The 16,629-nt window shown below is 49.9% G+C and overlaps 1 protein-coding gene across 2 annotated transcripts; it reads right to left on the bottom strand.

Moving 5' to 3' along the window:
- Positions 1 to 2,375: 2,375 nt before the first annotated feature.
- C15H16orf89 (chromosome 15 C16orf89 homolog) lies at positions 2,376 to 15,197 on the bottom strand. Of its 2 annotated transcripts, none has more exons than XM_007522035.3 (8): positions 14,800 to 15,197; positions 10,740 to 10,889; positions 9,850 to 10,000; positions 9,488 to 9,605; positions 7,014 to 7,149; positions 6,017 to 6,121; positions 5,023 to 5,109; positions 2,376 to 2,683 (listed from the first exon to the last, which is right to left on the bottom strand). In XM_007522035.3, exons 1-8 carry the CDS (start codon positions 15,005 to 15,007, stop codon positions 2,553 to 2,555), a joined length of 1,086 nt encoding a protein of 361 aa, XP_007522097.1. In that variant the 5' UTR covers positions 15,008 to 15,197; the 3' UTR covers positions 2,376 to 2,552. The 2 variants fall into 2 exon arrangements, with proteins under 2 accessions (XP_007522097.1, XP_060028413.1); XM_060172430.1 differs by having other exon boundaries at positions 10,740 to 10,884; positions 14,800 to 14,954.
- Between the last annotated feature and the right edge of the window lie 1,432 nt (positions 15,198 to 16,629).

Below are 16,629 nucleotides of genomic sequence, written 5' to 3'. Positions count from 1 at the left end.
ATTCCTCCATGAGGATAATTTCTGGAACCATCCGTTCCACCCCGGTTCCATGGCTGCCAGTTCTTAGCAACATCGCCCCGCCAGATATTCGTCGGGATACGGCATCATCTAAGTTCATTTCCCACGTCTACGCTCGACCGGACCTGCCAATATAAGCGGATATCTTCGCCCACCCTGTCCAACGCTTGCCGTCTCGTCACCCAATCTGGTCCCCTATGCCTACACTGAACTTCTCTGTTCCAGTCTCTTGGAAACAGAGTTGGCAGTCAGCTGAGGTAAAGAACAAACACCTCATCACAGACCCCTGCAAGCGTCAACCCGGCTTTGACCTGGCACGTTATGATTGGGCCCTCCTCAATCGCTATCGAACAGGCCATGGCCGGTGCACCGCTATGTTCCATCGCTGGGGAGCCAGAGACAACCCGAACTGCCCCTGCGGCTACAGACAGACTATGACCCACATAGTCAACGACTGCCACCTCTCCAGATTCAAAGGAGGTCTCGAAACTTTACATCAGGCTCAACCTGACGCTGTTGACTGGCTATGGAAGAAGGGCAAACGCTAGAAGAACAGAGGCCAGGAGCTGGGACCTAGATTGTGAATACCAGGCAAAGCAGGTGTCTTCACAGTGAGCTTATTTCACCAGCACTGGCTGTGCTTTTAAATTTTTTAACTAAGCTTTATTTATTGGTTGGTGTATTGCACCAAAGTAAAGGACTCTGAGGTGTGTGTGGGTGGGTAGAGTGTTCAGGTCCTGCAACATGGTGGTGGAGGAGGACTTACGTGGAGGGTTAGATTGCTATGTAGAAACCTGAGAAATGTTATACATGTACCAACTACTATATTTTATTGTTTACTGTAAACCATTAATCTCCCCAATAAAGACAAAAATTAAAAAGATTTATTTATAGGCTGGGGGTACAGCACAATGGTTATGTAAAGAGTCTTTCATGCTTGAGGCACCAAAAGTCCCAGGTTCAATCTCTAGTACCACCATAAGCCAGAGCTGAGCAGTGCTCTAGTAAAAATAATAAATAAATATAAATTAAAAAGTTTAAAAAGGGGAGTCGGGCCGTGGCACAGTGGGTTAAGCGCACATGGCGCAAAGCGTAAGGATGGCTTAAAGATCCTGGTCTGAGCCCCCGGCTCCCCACCTGCAGGGAAGTCGCTTCACAAGCAGTGAAGCAGGTCTGCAGGTATCTGTCTTTCTCTCCCCCTCTCTGTCTTCCCCTCCTCTCTCCATTTCTCTCTGTCCTATCCAACAACAATGACATCAATAACCACAACAATGTTAAACAGCAAGGGTAACAAAAGGGAAAAAAAAGTTTAAAAAGAAAAACTATCAGGAGTAGGTGTTGGTGCAGCAGGTTAAGCGCACGTGGCACAAAGCGCAAGGACCAGGGTAAGGATCCCAGTTCGAGCCCCCCCCCCCCCATCTGCAGGGGAGTGGCTTCACAGGCGGTGATGCAGGTCTGCAGGTGTCTGTCTTTCTCTCCCCTCTTTCTGTCTTCCCCTCCCCTCTCTATTTCTCTCGGTCCTATCCAACAATGATGACATCAATAACAACAACAATAAAACAACAAGGACAACAAAAGGGAATAAATAAATAAATAAATAAAAGATTTATTTATTGGGGCTGGGTAGTGGAGCACCTGATTGAGTATACAGGTTACTATGAACAAGGACCTGGGTTCAAGCCCCAGCTCCCACCTGCAGGGGAAGCTTCATGAGCAGTGTAGCAATGCTGCGGGTGTCTCTCTTTCTTTCTCCCTCTCTACCCTCCTTTATCTCAATTTCTCTGTGTCTCTATCCAATAAATAAATAAATAAATAAATATTCATTTAAAAACACTTATTTATTAATGAAAGAAAGGAGGAGGAATGAGAGAGAAAACCAGAGCATCACTCTGGTACATGGGATGCTGGGGATTAAACTCAGGAATTTGTGCTTGAATCTGACATTTTCCCATTTTGTGATCTCTAGGCCTTGATGGTCTACTTTAAAAGTATTCCCACCCAAGGGTAGAGTTCTTAGCTGGTTCTACCCCGCAACCTAGTTCGTGTACCTGTTTGCACGTAGTATGTTTTCAACACTGCAGACAACACCAGGCCCTCAACCATCCCCCTTCACTCTTTCCTATAATGTGACTTTGCTCTGATGCAGGGAATATAAATATTGTATACATTCTAAACTCATCTGAACCACAATTCTCAGAGACTCTCCTTTCTCGAACTGGACAACACACACAATCACCTGGAAAATGTGTTTAAAACCTTTAGGATGAGCGATGCTGAAGATGGAAGACTCAGAATGGAGCCCTGAAAGTCGTCTGAGCTTGGACCAAAGCCTGAGAAACAATACTCAAATGCCCCACTCAGCTGGACTCTGTTTATTCCTCTGCTCCCCGGTTCTGTCTTTCCCATCTTTGCTGCCCTGAGGGAGGGGTGGTGGTGAAACAGGGCAGCCCTGCTCTTCTTCCAGTTGCCTCTGTGCCAGGGGCTGATGGGGTCTTCAGGAGGAAGGGGCTGGAGTTTCTGTTCCATCTTCCGTGTCAGTGGCCGCTGGCTGGTGATGGGGTGGGGCCCCACAGTGCTCTGTTTGCTGGGGGCTGTTCTGCCAGGATGTAGAGGAAGCCACCCAGGGCCGAGACAGCCGTGGCTGTGTTGTGTGAGGAGCAGCCATCTGGGGAGAGAGTGTCTCAGCTCTGGGTCCTGGGTAGCTGCCAGGCACCAGTTATGGACTTTCCAGACTTTCTCTTCTACATAGTACCGGGGAAATGGGCTGAGGGCTGTGTGCATGTACTGCATTGCTGAGTGGGCTCCCTGGCATTATTTATTTACTTGATATATATGAGAGAGAGAGAGATGGAGAGAGACACCAAAGCACTGCTCCATCGCCTATGGTGTCCCTTGGAGCTGGGGGTGGGACTCAGAGCCTCATACACGGCAAGGCATCTGCTCTACCTGCTGGGCTATCTATCTCCTGGGCCCTTGGAAACCCCCTTCCACCCAGTGCCACCACTTCCCATATGTGAGAAAAAAAAATTTTTTTCCACTTATAATTATCGCTTGGGCTTAGTCCCTGCACAATGAATCCATTTCTCTTGTTGGCCATTTTTTCCCCTTTCTTTTTATTTGGTAGATAGAAATTGAGAAGGCTTCTGTATATTGTCATCCACACTTATTTGCTGGATTGGTTTAAGGATTCATTGTTTTTTATTTTTTTATTGGATAGGACAATGATAAATTGAGAGGGAAGAGGAAGATAGAGAAAGAGAGAGGGGATCAGGTGGTAGTGCAACGGGTTAAGTGCACATGGCTTGCGTGCAAGGACCAGTGTAAGGATCCCAGTTCGATCCCCCAGCTCCCCACCTGCAGGTGGGTTGCTTCACGGGCTGTGAAGCAGGTCTGCAGGTGTCTGTCTTTCTCTCCCCCTCTCTGTCTTCCTCATCTCTCTCAATTTCTCTCTGTCCTATCCAACAGCAATAACAATAACAACAATAAGGGCAACAAAATGGCCTCTAAGAACAGTAGATTCATAGTGTAGGCACTGAGTCCCAGCAATAATCCTGGAGGCAAAAAGAGAGGGAGGGAGAGAGAGAAAGAGAGAGAGAGAGAGAGAGATAGAGAGAGATAGAGAGAGAGAATGAAGAAGGAGAAGGAGAAGAAGAAGAAGAAGAAGAGGGAGGTGGAGGAGAAAGGGGGGAGGAGGAGGAGGAGGGGAGCCAGGTGGTTGTCCTGTTTGAATGCACATGTTATCGTGCAGAAGGACCCAGGTTCGAGTCCCTGGTCCCCACCTGCAAGAGAAAAGCTTCATAGGTGGTGAAGCAGGGCTGCAGGTTTCTCTCTGTCTCTCTCCCTTTTTATCACCCCCTTCCCTCTCAATTTCTGGCTGTCTCTATCCAATAAATAAATCAAGATTAGGGAGTCGGGCGGTAGCGCAGCGGGTTAAGCGCAGGTGGCGCAAAGCACAAGGACCGGCATAAGGATCCCGGTTCGAACCCCGGCTCCCCACCTGCAGGGGAGTCGCTTCACAGGCAGTGAAGCAGGTCTGCAGGTGTCTATCTTTCTCTCCCCCTCTCTGTCTTCCCCTCCTCTCTCCATTTCTCTCTGTCCTATCCAACAACAACGACAACAATAATAACTACAACAATAAAACAACAAGGGCAACAAAAGGGAATAAATAAATAAAATCAATATTTAAAAAATAAATCAAGATTAAAAAAATAAGCCTGCATGGCAAGAAAAAAATCTTAAGAGAGAGGGAGAAGGAGAGAAAGAAGGGAGTCAGGCTGTAGCACGGCGGGTTAAGCGCACATGGCGTGAAGCACAAAGACAAGCATAAAGATCCCGGTTCGAGCCCCCAGCTCCCCACCTGCAGGGGAGTCACTTCACAGGCGGTGAAGCAGGTCTGCAGGTGTCTGTCTTTCTCTCCCCATCTCTGTCTTCCCCTCCTCTCTCCATTTCTCTCTGTCCTATCTAACAACGACGACATCAATAACAACAATAACAATAAAAAGCAACAAAAGGGAAATAAATAAATAAATAAATATATTAAAAAATTTTTTTAAAAAAGAAGGTGAGAAAGAGACAACTGCAGGCTTCCTTCACTTCTCCTGAAGCTTCTCTCCTGCAGGTGGGAACCTGAGGCTTGAACCCCCATCCTTGCACATAGTAACATGTGCACTTAACCAGGTACATCACCACCAGACTCTCACCTGGTCAATTTATTGTCCTTGAGTCTTTTCATATATATATATCTCAGACAGAAAGAAGGAAAAATAGAGAAACATCATAGCACCAGAGTTTCCCCTGGTGCCATGGCACTTGAATGTGGTGCTGGGGCTCAAACGTGGACACCACATGGGGCAAGGTGCACATACTACCTAACAAGCTATCTTCCTGTCCCTGGACTCCACTTTCTAAGAGGAGGCTCAGTGGTTCCACCTCACAAATACACAGGCCCTCTAGGCCAGGCCTCTTCTCCTATCGAGGGCTTTTGGCCCCATGCATTTTCCTTACCTGCAAACTGCTTCTCTCTCCTCTTTATTCTTCTCAAAACATGCTGTCGGAAGGGAAGGGGCCCCTCAGGTGTCCCATCTCCAGGTGCTGGGAGAAGAGTGACAGGTGACCTTCTGAGATGGGTGTGGACACTAACCAGACCTGCGTGAGGCATCTGGAGGCTCCCACAGAAGCTGCCCGCACGCAGGCCTTTCTGCAGAGCCTCAGGCAGGGACTGTAGGAGTCAGCTGCTGCTGTTTCTCAAAGTGTGGTTCCCCCGGCCACTGAACCTGCAGGTCTGAGGGCCCTAGGATCTTCACAGAGCAAACTCCTTGGCTTAGTTCATTTAGATGCCAGAGATCAAACCCAGGGCCTCCTACATGCAAAGCACGTGCTCTACCACTCAGCTACATTCCAGGCCCCTGGCTCTCGTTGTCTAGTAGACAGCCAGCTTATGTCCAAGCTTCGCCTCCTTGTCCCAGCATCTGCCAGCTTCTACTGGGGGTCTCCTAATCCCAGTCCAGGCCGTGTGGTCACGCCCACCGTGTCCACAGCTCCCTGGCACTCAGGAAGAAGCATGTCACTGTGCCTGTTTCCCGACAGGCTCAGAGAAGTGCAGCTATGTCCTCCCAGCTGGACCAGTAGCCAGCTGGCCATGGTGGGAAGGGGTTGCCTCAGTCCCATGTCCCTGGTCCCTCTGAGAACTGTTTATAAACTACATCTTTTTCTCATCTTGCTATCTCCTTCACAGCCCTTTTCAGAACTCACAGTCCCTTCACTTGAGGCTGGCAGGGTGCTTCCTGCCTCTTCTTCAGAGTCCTGGCACCCCCAGAGCCTGAAGCACACAGTCGGTGCCCAGGGAAGGTGGGGATGGTTTTGCTACAGAAAGACTTCCTTCCATCCTGACAGGTATGTGCTGGCAGAACTCACAGTATGTGTCCACATGGGGAAGACACCAAGCTCCCTCCTGAGGTGCCCCCACCCCACTCCCAGCAGGGGCAGAGGAGCAGCTCACCTGGTCTCCCAAAGCAACCTTCCTGCGGCCTCTGCCAGCTGAGAATGGCCTCCAGCCACCTGAGCTTGTAGAAGTCCGAGAAGCCGCTGAGTCCGCAGAACATGACTGGAAGGAAAGACAGAAGGAGGGTCCTATGCAAGTGACCCAGGGCTCCCTCCCACCCCCAGCACCTGCAGGGGTGAGGTGGTGATAGGAGGTGGTGGGTACATGAGGCAGTTCCTGCAAGGAGGCACCCTGGAGCTCCAGTGTCAGAGTGGGTGGGCGGATCTGAATGCTAGTCAGGGGTGGCCCCCCGGAGTGTGCCCCTCCTGCTCTAAGGCTGTGAGGGTCTGTCTGCCAGCCAGCTAGTCAGTCAGTCCATCCAAAGTTTATGCCAGGGTTCAGTCTTGGGTGGGGGGTCAGAAAGAATTACTCAGTAGCAGAGCAAACATAGGGTGTCCAGTTAAATGTGCATGTGTCAACACAGTGAACAGGAAGGAAAAAAAGCTTAAAATATAAGTAGAGCCCATGCAATGCTTGGGAAAAACTTATACTAGCAAAACAGTTTTTATGTGTATTAAGCAGTGCTGGGGAATGAACTCTGGGATTTGCTTGTGTACAGTTCAGCTGAGCAGTCTCCTGGGCCCAGTTTTTTTCTCATGTAGAGAGAAAAGGAGAGACAGAAAGGAGAGACACCAGAGCATTGCTCCACCATCCATGGAGTTCCCTCATGCTGTCCCTGATGCTTCCATGTGGTGCTAGGGCTTGAACCCAGGACCTCATGCACTATACTGAGAGAGCTATCTCCCAGCCCCAGAGGATTCATGGTTTACCTGCAGTTTGAATGTAGCTGTGTTCTCATCTAAGTGCGGCATGCCTGCTGTGCGTGCCACATGCCCTACCACTGAGCTATACTCCCATGCCTACTGTCTCTGTGTTTGTGTTCACATGCGAGTTAGTGCACTCTGGGAACTGGGATCCCCATGGCTCTGTCCCTGGGGAGGAACACAGGGCCCACTGTTTTCCATGAAGATGTCCCGGCTGGGGTAGGCGTATCCGATGGCTTCCACCCTTTGGTTCAGGTCCATCATGTTGGCACAGAAGAGGTTCTTGTAGCTCCAGCTCTGGCTGAACAGCCCCTCCGTGCAGCCTTTCTGGGGGGGGGGGGTCAAACGTGGAAACAAGGAAGTCACAGACGTGGGTGGGTGCAGTTCTGGCATGGGCTTGCTTGTGTCTCCCCTTTCCCCACCCCCACTCCTAGCCTCCCACAGCTCCTGTCACTGGGGTTCGAGTCCTGCCTCTCCCTCTCTGGAGCTGTGCAACATCAACTGGCTAAGTGAACCCTTCTGAGTTGCAAATGTCTTCACAAGAGACATTGCAGGAGCTGAGGGGAGGGGTGCCCAGGGGAAGCCCCTGGGATGCACACTAGAGGGCGCTGGGTAGCAGTCATTTGACCCTGCCCGCAGCTAAAACTACTCAAAATGCAGGTGATAGGTGACAGTAACAGATTTTGGAATTCTCCTTGGCAATGTGTCAGAGTCACTTCTTTCTACGTGTTAAATCAGATGATCAAAGTAATTGTCCTTGCCTCTTGGTTTTTAGTGTATTTACTAAATTACTGGTGAGTGGTGACCTGCAAAATAATAATAATAATAATAATAATGATAATAAAGCAAAATCTGCCAGACAAAAGCACCAAGTGCCTTTCTGTCTAAGAATTTCTGGACATCAGAACACTTGCTTTTTTCCAGAGCCCTGCTCAGCTCTGGCTGATAGTGGTGGGTATTGACCCTGGGAGTTCAGAGCCTCAGGCATCAGTGGTGCTAGGGTTTGAACCCATGGTTTTTGCATAACCATGCTAGCTCTTCTTCCTTCCTTCATTTTTTTAAAAATTAATTTTACTTGTTTCTTGTAGTTGGGATGGCACTTTTATGTTTGTTTGCTTGTTTGTTTTACCAGAGCACTGGTCAACTCTGGCTTATGGTGGTGTGGGGGATTGAGCCTGAAACTTTGGAGCCTCAGATACAAGAATTTCTTTGCATAACCATTATTCTTTCTAGCCCCATCCTTTACTAATTTATTTATTTTAAAGAAAGAGATACACATAGACAGAAATACCAGAACACTGCACAGCTCTGGCTTATGGTGGTGCTGGGGATTAAACATAGGTCCTTGAAGCCTCAGTCATGAAAGCCTTTTTTCAGGAGTTGGGCAGTAGCGCAGCGGGTTAAGCACACATGGACTGGTGTAAGGATCCCAGTTTGAGCCCCCAGCTCCCCACCTGCAGGGGAGTCGCTTCATAAGCGGTGAAGCAGGTGTGCAGGTGTCTATCTTTCTCTCCCCTTCTGTCTTCCCTTCCTCTCTCCATTTCTCTCTGTCCTATCCAACAACAACAATATCAACAACAACAATAATAACTACAACAATAAAAAAAAACCAAGGGCAATAATGAAAGCCTTTTTTGCATAACCATTATGCTGTCTCCCCAGCCCTTTCTGTTTGTTTTGGCTAGAGCACTGCTTAGTTCTGGTTATTGAACCTGGAATCTCTTGTAAAATAACAACCTCCACTTTCTACACAGAAAGTAGATAAAGGGAGTCAGACGGTAGCGCAGCGGGTTAAGCGCACGTGGCGCAAAGTACGAGGACCAGCGTAAGGATCCCGGTTCGAGCCCCCGGCTCCCCACCTGCAGGGGAGTCGCTTCACAGGCGGTGAAGCAGGTCTGCAGGTGTCTGTCTTTCTCTCCCCCTCTCTGTCTTCCCCTCCTCTCTCCATTTCTCTCTGTCCTATCCAACAATGACGACATCAAAAACTGTAACAATGAAACAACAAGGGCAACAAAAGGGAATAAATAAGTAAATATTAAAAAAAAAAGAAAAAAGAAAGTAGATAAAGAGGGACTGGGTGGTGGCACACCTGGTTGAGTGTACATATTACAGTGTTCAAGGATCTGGGTTCGAGCCCCCAGTCCCCACCTGCAGAGGGAAAGCTTTGCAAGTGGTGAAGCAGGGCTGCAGGAGTCTCTCTGTCTCTTTCCCTCTCTATCTCCCCTACCCTCTCAATTTCTGGCTGTCTCTATCCAATAAATAAAGATAATAATAATGATAATAATAATAGAAAGTAGATAAAGAAATACCATGATTCTTATTGAGCAAATTTGAGCTCAGGCTTAGGAGAACATGGGGATGCTGGTGAGGTGGAGCTGGGATCTTGCTTCAGTCTCCTGCAAACAGCTTTCAGTTCTAAGTCTTTCTCCATTTGTTGCTCTTACAGCTCTATCTGCTGGTTCTCCCTCCTTCTCCCTTCCTCCTCTTCCTTCTTGATGTCTTATATATCCAGTTTAGCCTGTAAATCATTCTGTCCAACAGAATCCCACCCCCATTCAGTTCAGTCTATAGTGGATGGTGGAGGGATACAGGCTGATATCTGAAACAGAGGTCTCCAGATCCAACCCCCTTCCCCACCTCTCTGTCAGGCTAACAGGACACTCACGGTGCTGGCCATGAGAAAGAAGAGCAGCTGGTGGGACAGGCAGTAACCTGAGCAGCCAGGCGTGGTCATGAGGTCCCTGCAGAAGTCTGAGAGCCTGCAGGGTTGGCTGCCATTGGACCTGGGGAAGGAGGGGGTTCCCACATGTTGGGGGGGTCTTACTATTAGAACTCCCTCCCCAGATTCCAGGCACCCAGCTGGGCACATGGGAATGCCAGATGAAATTCTGGGACCATGGGTAAGAAGTGGTGGTGGGGAGAATAAGGGGAACTCTCAAGAGTGCTGTGCCCGGTTCTGCAGATTTGGAGAGAGAAGTGCTTTGGGACTTGTGGGGGGGTGGCTCAGGGGCAGTGCCAGGGCCCCACCCAGTTCCCAGCAGCTGCACCAGGCACAGATCACTGTGTTCTTCTGAGAAGGAGTCCTGGGTCTCAGCAGCGGGATACACCATGGAGATGTTGGTGCGAGTCCAGGTATGAGGGAGCTTCCAAAAGCCGGGCTGGATGATGGACTGGAACTCTGGTGGAAAGGAGGGGGAGTCTGGGAGCAAAGCATCACACACCCCAAGTGTAACCACCCACAGGCTCCTGCACTCTGAGCCCAGAAACCAGTGTCCATCCCAGTGCAGCTCTGGCCACTCATGCCAGCCGCCAGGGCTCCGTGGGGCCATGGGGAGCCATATCATAAATACTCAGGGGGCTCTTTCCCTCTTTCCCTATCCCCCCTCCACCTCCAGGGTTATTGCTGGTGCCTGCAGTACAAATCTACTACTCCTCTGCTCCTGGTGGCCATTTCTTTTCATGTTATTGGATAGGACAGAGAGAAATTGAGAGGGGAGGGGAAAATAGAGTAGGAGAGGGAGAGACCTGCAGACCTGTTTCACTGCTTGTGAAGCATCTCCCCTGCAGGTGGGAACCAGGAGCCTTATTTCTCTCTCTCTCTCTGGTGCTGGGGATTTAACCCAGGGCTGCACACACCCCCCCACCCCATTCATATCTTAGATGTCCCACCCTCTGTGACAGACAGACAGACAACCATGCCCTATGTTCCGGTCTGGGATAAGAGCCCAGGAGCCTGTGCGAGCTGAACGTCCAAGGGAGATAGGTCTCTGCTTTCTGCCTATGGGGGTGGTGGTGTCCCAGTCTGTGGTTCAGGGTCTCTGGCCACGGGCTGTCATGGACTGTCCCCTCCCTCCCTTGCACTTGGCCGTATCAGCACCAAGCCCAGAGGCGGAGCTCCTGAAGCAGCACCCCCTTACCTCTGAAGTATTCGGGGTCACTGAGGTTGAGGAAGAAGACAGACCTGTGCAGGAGCCACGCCAGCTCCTCTGCCAGTGCCCCCACACGCAGGCTCAGCGGCTGCAGCCGGGGCTTATGGGCCCACGCCTCCTGAACGCCTTTTAGCTGCACTGGGGCGGGGTGCAGAGTTCATTCACCCCACCATTTGACAAACCACGTGGACAAGAAACATAATCTAAGTCAGGGGCCAAGAGATACTGCAGTGGGGCACATGCCTCAGCTGTGCCCGAGACCGTGGGTTTGAGCCCCAGCACCACACAGGAGCACCGTGGACAGCACCAGGGGAGGCTCTGTGAATGGCAGAATAGTGCTGTGGCACCCCTCATGTCTCCCCCACGGCCCCCTCAAATAAAGACATTAACCTGAGGAAGCCTCACAGTGGTGGCATCACCCAGGCATGGGACCCTAGGTTTACCCCCTGAAACCATATCAGAAAGAAAATGGCATTATAATGCTGCCTCTCAGCCCCTTCTGGTTCCTGATGGGACAGACTCCACTGAAGGAACTGGACCCTGGCCTCCATGGGGCTCAGGTGGGTGAAGGAGCTGTGGCAGGGGTCAGGGTGGGAAACAGCTCTGATTTAGCGTCTGATTCTCTCTCTCTCTTGCTCCAGGGTTATCACTGGGGCTCAGTGCTGGCACCAAATCCATTGCTCCAGGAGGCCATTTTTTTCATTGGAAAGGACAGAGAGAAACCGAGAGGGGAGGGAGAGATAGAGAGAGACCTACAGACCTGCTTCACCACTCGTGTAGCATGCCCCCTGCAGTTGGGGAGCTAGGGGCTTGAACTGGCATTTTTGTGTGGATCCTTGGACTTCGTACAATGAGTGCTTAACCAGGTGCACCATTGCCCGACCCCCTGGTGTCTGGTTCTGAGGCAGGTCTGGCTTCAAATCCTGACACTCTTATTGAGTGGCCAGAGGAAGCCATTTCACTTTAAAAAATTTTTTTTAAATAATTTTTTAATATTTATTTATTTTCCCTTTTGTTGCCCTTGTTTTTTGTATTGTTGTTGTAGTTATTGCTGTTGTTATTGATGCCATCATTGTTGTTAGATACGACAGAGAGAAATGGAAAGAGGAGGGAAGACGGGGGGAGAGAAAGATAGACACCTGCAGACCTGCTTCACCGCCTGTGAAGTGGCCCCCCCCTGCAGGTGGGGAGCTGTGGGACTTGAACTGGGATCCTTATGCCGGTCCTTGCGCTTTGTGCCACGTGCGCTTAACCTACTGCGCTACCGCCCGACTCCCTGTCATTTCACTTTTATCCACCCAGTCCTCTTTCTCTGTGATATTGGGGTGGGGGGTAGAGAGGCAGTGACTGTTCTTCCTAACTCTGCAGGGAACACGTGAGCCTGTGTAGAGAGGGCTCGGCATCACCCCAGAGGAGAGGGCAAATGGAGTGGGGCGTTTAGCAGTCATTAGGGAGAAGTGGGGTTTGCTGGACAGGGGGCCAGGGAAAACGAAGGCTGTGGAGCCAGGGAGGCACCACAGTCGGGGGATATAGGATTTGCAAACAAGGGATATTAGGTTCAATTCCTGGCACTATCAGAGCTAAGCAGAGCACCAGTGAAATAAATGAGGGGTTCAGATGGAGACTGTTGTGTGTAGCAGAGAGGGTTGTACACTGTACAGGGTCAAACACATTCCTAGCATGGGGTTGAGAGCGCACGAAGTCAAGCTACTGTGAATTTCTTTCCTTTTTTTCTTCCCCTTTTCAATCGATAGGACAGAGAGACATTCAGAGGGGAGGGGTAGATGAAGAGGAAGAGAAAGACCTGCAGACCTGCTTCATCATATGTGAAGTGTTCCCGCTGCAGGTGGGGAGCTGGGAGCTCACACCTGGGTCCTTGAGCCTACCCTTACGCATAGTACTATGTGCACTTAACTGGGTGTGCCACCACCCGGCCTCCTGTTAATGTGAATTTCTACAAGAGTTTTAAGACAGGGATAGGAGAAAATGAAAGAGATTTGTGCTCAAAGCACCCAGCTTCTGGCCTGGAGGGCAGTGACTAGGATTGTGTGTGTGTGTGTGTGTGTGTGTGTAAGGGTCTCGAGGATTCTGCCGGGGTGGGGTAGGGGGAGTCCAGAAAAGTGGAGCAGGCCAGCCATGTTGCCAGGAGGCCCCCATCTGACTCTTCTCCCAAGGCCAGAGCCTGTATGCTGGGTGGGAGCACTCCCTGTTTGTCTTGGCCTGTCTCCAGCCCCCTCCTCGAGGATCTGATATCCTTCAAAGCTGAACAAACACTTGGCTCCAGACCTCCAGGAGGCTTTGGCTAGAAGTGGAGGGGTTGGCACACAGCTTGCATGTCAGATGGGGGGTGGTGGGAGTGTCTGTAGTCACCATCAGACAATGGAAGTGCCCCACCCCCCATCAATCCCCTTTCAGAGGCTGCCCATCCTCTGCCACCCAGTTTGGGACTGCCAAGAAAATCTCTTCCTCTTGGGGACAATCCAAAGCTTTGCTTCTGTGGTCTTTGCATCTTCTCTACTTGTAAAAAATTTTATTTATTGGGGCTGGGCAGTGGTACACCACGTTAAGCGCATATGGTACAAAGTGCAAGGACCCACACAAGGATCCCGGTTAGAGCCCCTGGCTCCCCACCTGCGGGGGGAGGGGGTCGCTTCACAAGTGGTGATGCAAGGCTGCAGGGTCTCTCTATCTCTCTCCCTCTCTATCCCTCCCCCAATTTCTTTCTGTCCTATAAAAAACAAAGGCTATAGGAGCAGTGGATTCATAGTGTGGGCACAGAGCCCCAGCAATAACCTTGGAGGCAAAAAAAAAATTATTTTTATTTTTGATTACCACAGGGCACCTGTGATGACAGATTTAACTTTGGGACCTCCTCGCCACCCTAGCCCTTGCAGTCTGACAGTCCAGGGGCTGCAGTGAGAAGTGACCCTGTTTTGTCCAACAGAAAACCCCTTATGCTGATGAGGATGTGAAATTGGTTGCTGGCCAGGTGAAGCTGACCAGGAAGCTCAGGTGAGGAGGACCTGGCACTCCAACCAAGAGTCTGAAAACAGAGCTGGAATACAGCCCAATGACTCCCATGCCTTACCTCCCTCTCTGTATGAATCAAGATACTCCAAGTCAGAACGACTGGAAAGTTTGACACCTCAGATACTACAAACAAAACCCAGACCCCTGTGAAAAAAAAAACAAAACAACACATTCTTCTTGCCTCTGGTTACTATGCCGGTGGAAGTAAGATTGATTATTCTCTTTCTTTCCTAAGATCTAAAATCACTCAAATGTGTAGCAAGGGGAACAGATTTGCCAGAGTAGAATCCATCAGGCTATTCGCAGGTCCAAATCTTCACGTTGATGACCTAATACTCTGCCTGACAAAATCTTTTCATTCTGGGCCGGTGAGACAGCTTGCCTTAACTGTTTTGTGTGCTGCTTTGCCATTTGACTGACCCAGGTATGAACCTGGCCCCCACTGCACTGAAGGAAGTTGCAGTGCTTTGGCTTCTTTTACTTGTTCTCTGTCTCTCTCTATCTTAAAAAGAAGAAGGGGGAGTCGGGCAGTGGTGCAGCGGGTTAAGCATGCATGGTGCAAAGCGCAAGGACTGGCTTAAGGATCCCAGTTTGAGCCCCTGGCTCCCCACCTCAGGGGAGTCGCTTCAGAAGCGGTGAAGCAGGTCTGCAGGCGTCTGTCTTTCTCTCCCCCTCTCTGTCTTCCTCTCCTCTCTCCATTTCTCTCTGTCCTGTCCAACAACAACATCAATAACCACAACAATGTTAAACAACAAGGGCAACAAAGGGGAAAATAAATAAAATAAATATAATTAAAAAAAAAGAAGATGGAAGAGGAAGAGAAGAGAAGATTATTTTATTTCAGCTGACTCTTGGGAGAAGCTAATCCCCGACTTTCCTTTTTCCTTAGAGTCAATTCAGACTATCTGGGGGCAGGAGGCGACATCCCTGGAGTACAGTGCAAGCGGGTGAGTGGTTTTTGAAGTGGGAGTGGAGGGTGGGGTAGAGAAGACAGCCCAGGGAAGGAGAATGCACCCACCTTCGAGCACGCGGAAGCCCACCACACCATCCAGGTTGATTTCAGGCAGCCTCTTGTTCAGGAAGGCAGTGGCTCTCTCCAGTGCAGATAGGATGAGGTCCTCGACGGTGGCCCTGCCCTCTGGGATGTCCGGCTGGGAGAGTGAGGAAGAGCAGGGAGGTGGTGCTGCCAGCAGCAGGAGCAGAAGCAGGAGCCCTGGGCTGGACATGGCTGGCCTGTGCTTGAGGCCGGAGGAGTGCTTCTGCCTGGGCTGGCCCTCCCCAGACGTCTCCTTTTCCTTCTCCTCCCACCCTCCTGCCCTGCAGAGCCAAGAGCAAGTAGTGGAGGGCTGGTCCTGCAGTCTGGGGTGGCCTGGGCAGAGGGCTCTTCCAAGGGTAGTGATGAGGGCTGACTGTGGGGACCCGGCAATCAGGACAGTCCTGGATGGGGATCCAGCTGCAGAGAGGGACTTCCACCCTCCCTCTGTCCTTCCCTCTCTTACTCTTCAAGTCTCTAGACCACATCTTTCATCTAGCTACTGCAATTACAATCCAGGAACCCAAAGCATTGAGAAGCAAAGGTTAAAAAAATAAACATGGGGACCAGGTGGTGGCATACCTGATTGAGTGGACACTTATGGGGGTGTGAAGCAGTGCTGCAGGTGTCTTTCTCTCTCCCTCTCTATCTCCTCCTCCTCTCCCAATTTCTCTCTGCCCTATCAAAGAAAATAGGAAAAAAAAAAAAGGGTTAACAATTGCCACCAGGAGCAGTGCCAGCATTGAGCCCCAGCAATAACTGTGGTGGCAGGGGAAAAAAAAGGTGCAGAAGAGATGGGGCTTACTGGGCAGAGCTTATTATGTCTTGCCATGTGTGTGGTGTAGGTTTGGACCCTGGCATTCCAGGAGACTGCCACAGCATCGGAGGAAGTTCGAGCATGATAGCATCACTTCATTTCTGTCTTTCTGTGTGAAAAAGTCAGCTTGGGAGTAGTGAAACCAGGCATGCATGAGGCCGTGGCTCTGGGGAAAAAAGGTAAAGTTTAGAAGGGACCAGGAGATAATTCATCCAGCAGAGTCTGTGCTTTAACCTTGCAGAAGCCCTGTGTTTCAGTGGGAGCCCCATAAATGACAGCAGGGGAGCCCCATGTATGGTTAAGTGGTGTCCCTCTTCTCTCTCTCTCTCTCTCTCTCTCTCTCTCTCAGTTTCTCTCTCTAGAAAAAAAAAATTGGCCCAGGGAGGCTACTAGTGCATGCACATGACTTTAATAGTCATTTCCCAACACTGCACACATTTGGAATAAAGTCATTTAGCAGGTTGGGGCAGGAATTTAGTGCAGAACATGGCATTAAAATAGAACCAACTTGTGGTCTGGGAGGTGGCGCAGTGATAAAGCACTGGACTCTCAAGCATGAGGTCCTGAGTTCGATCCCCAGTAGCACATGTGCCAGAGTGATGTCTGGTTCTTTCTCTCTCCTCCTATCTTTCTCATTAATAAATAAATAAAATATTTAAAAAAATAATAAAATAAAATAGAATCAACTCACTCGAGGGCACACCTGCCTCAAGGATGGAAGATTCCGAAGGGTGGGGCTCTGCCAATACTAATAAATAGAACCACAGAAGAAACCCACATGGGCATTTTGCAGCTCTGCGGGGAGCCCTCCCCATTCTGGTTCCTTTTTTTAAATTAAAAAAATTTTTTTTTTATCAGAGCACTAGTCAGCTCTGGTTTATGGGGGATTTAAACTGGGACTTCAGAGCCTCAGGCATGAGCGTCTCTTCGCATAATCATATAATAATTATGCTATTTACCCTCACCCTCAATTTTTTTCCCCTTTCCTTTTTAAGTTT

The sequence above is a fragment of the Erinaceus europaeus genome, chromosome 15, assembly GCF_950295315.1.
Source record: "Erinaceus europaeus chromosome 15, mEriEur2.1, whole genome shotgun sequence".
NCBI classification, from domain to species: Eukaryota; Metazoa; Chordata; class Mammalia; order Eulipotyphla; family Erinaceidae; genus Erinaceus; species Erinaceus europaeus.
The sequence above is the reverse complement of the archived record's forward strand: the minus strand, read 5'-3'. Positions and strand labels throughout refer to the sequence as shown.

What these genes read in the sequence shown, in the direction of transcription:
- C15H16orf89 (XM_007522035.3), bottom strand. Translation starts at nt 15,007, where the DNA reads ATGTCCAGCCCAGGGCTCCTGCTTCTGCTCCTGCTGCTGGCAGCACCA. An exon ending in GGGCTTCCGCGTGCTCGAAG is followed by an intron (nt 10,890 to 14,799) that starts GTGGGTGCATTC and finishes ACCCCGCCCCAG; the next exon opens with TGCAGCTAAAAGGCGTTCAG. An exon ending in GTGCAGCTGCTGGGAACTGG is followed by an intron (nt 9,606 to 9,849) that starts GTGGGGCCCTGG and finishes CTCCTTCCCCAG; the next exon opens with GTCCAATGGCAGCCAACCCT.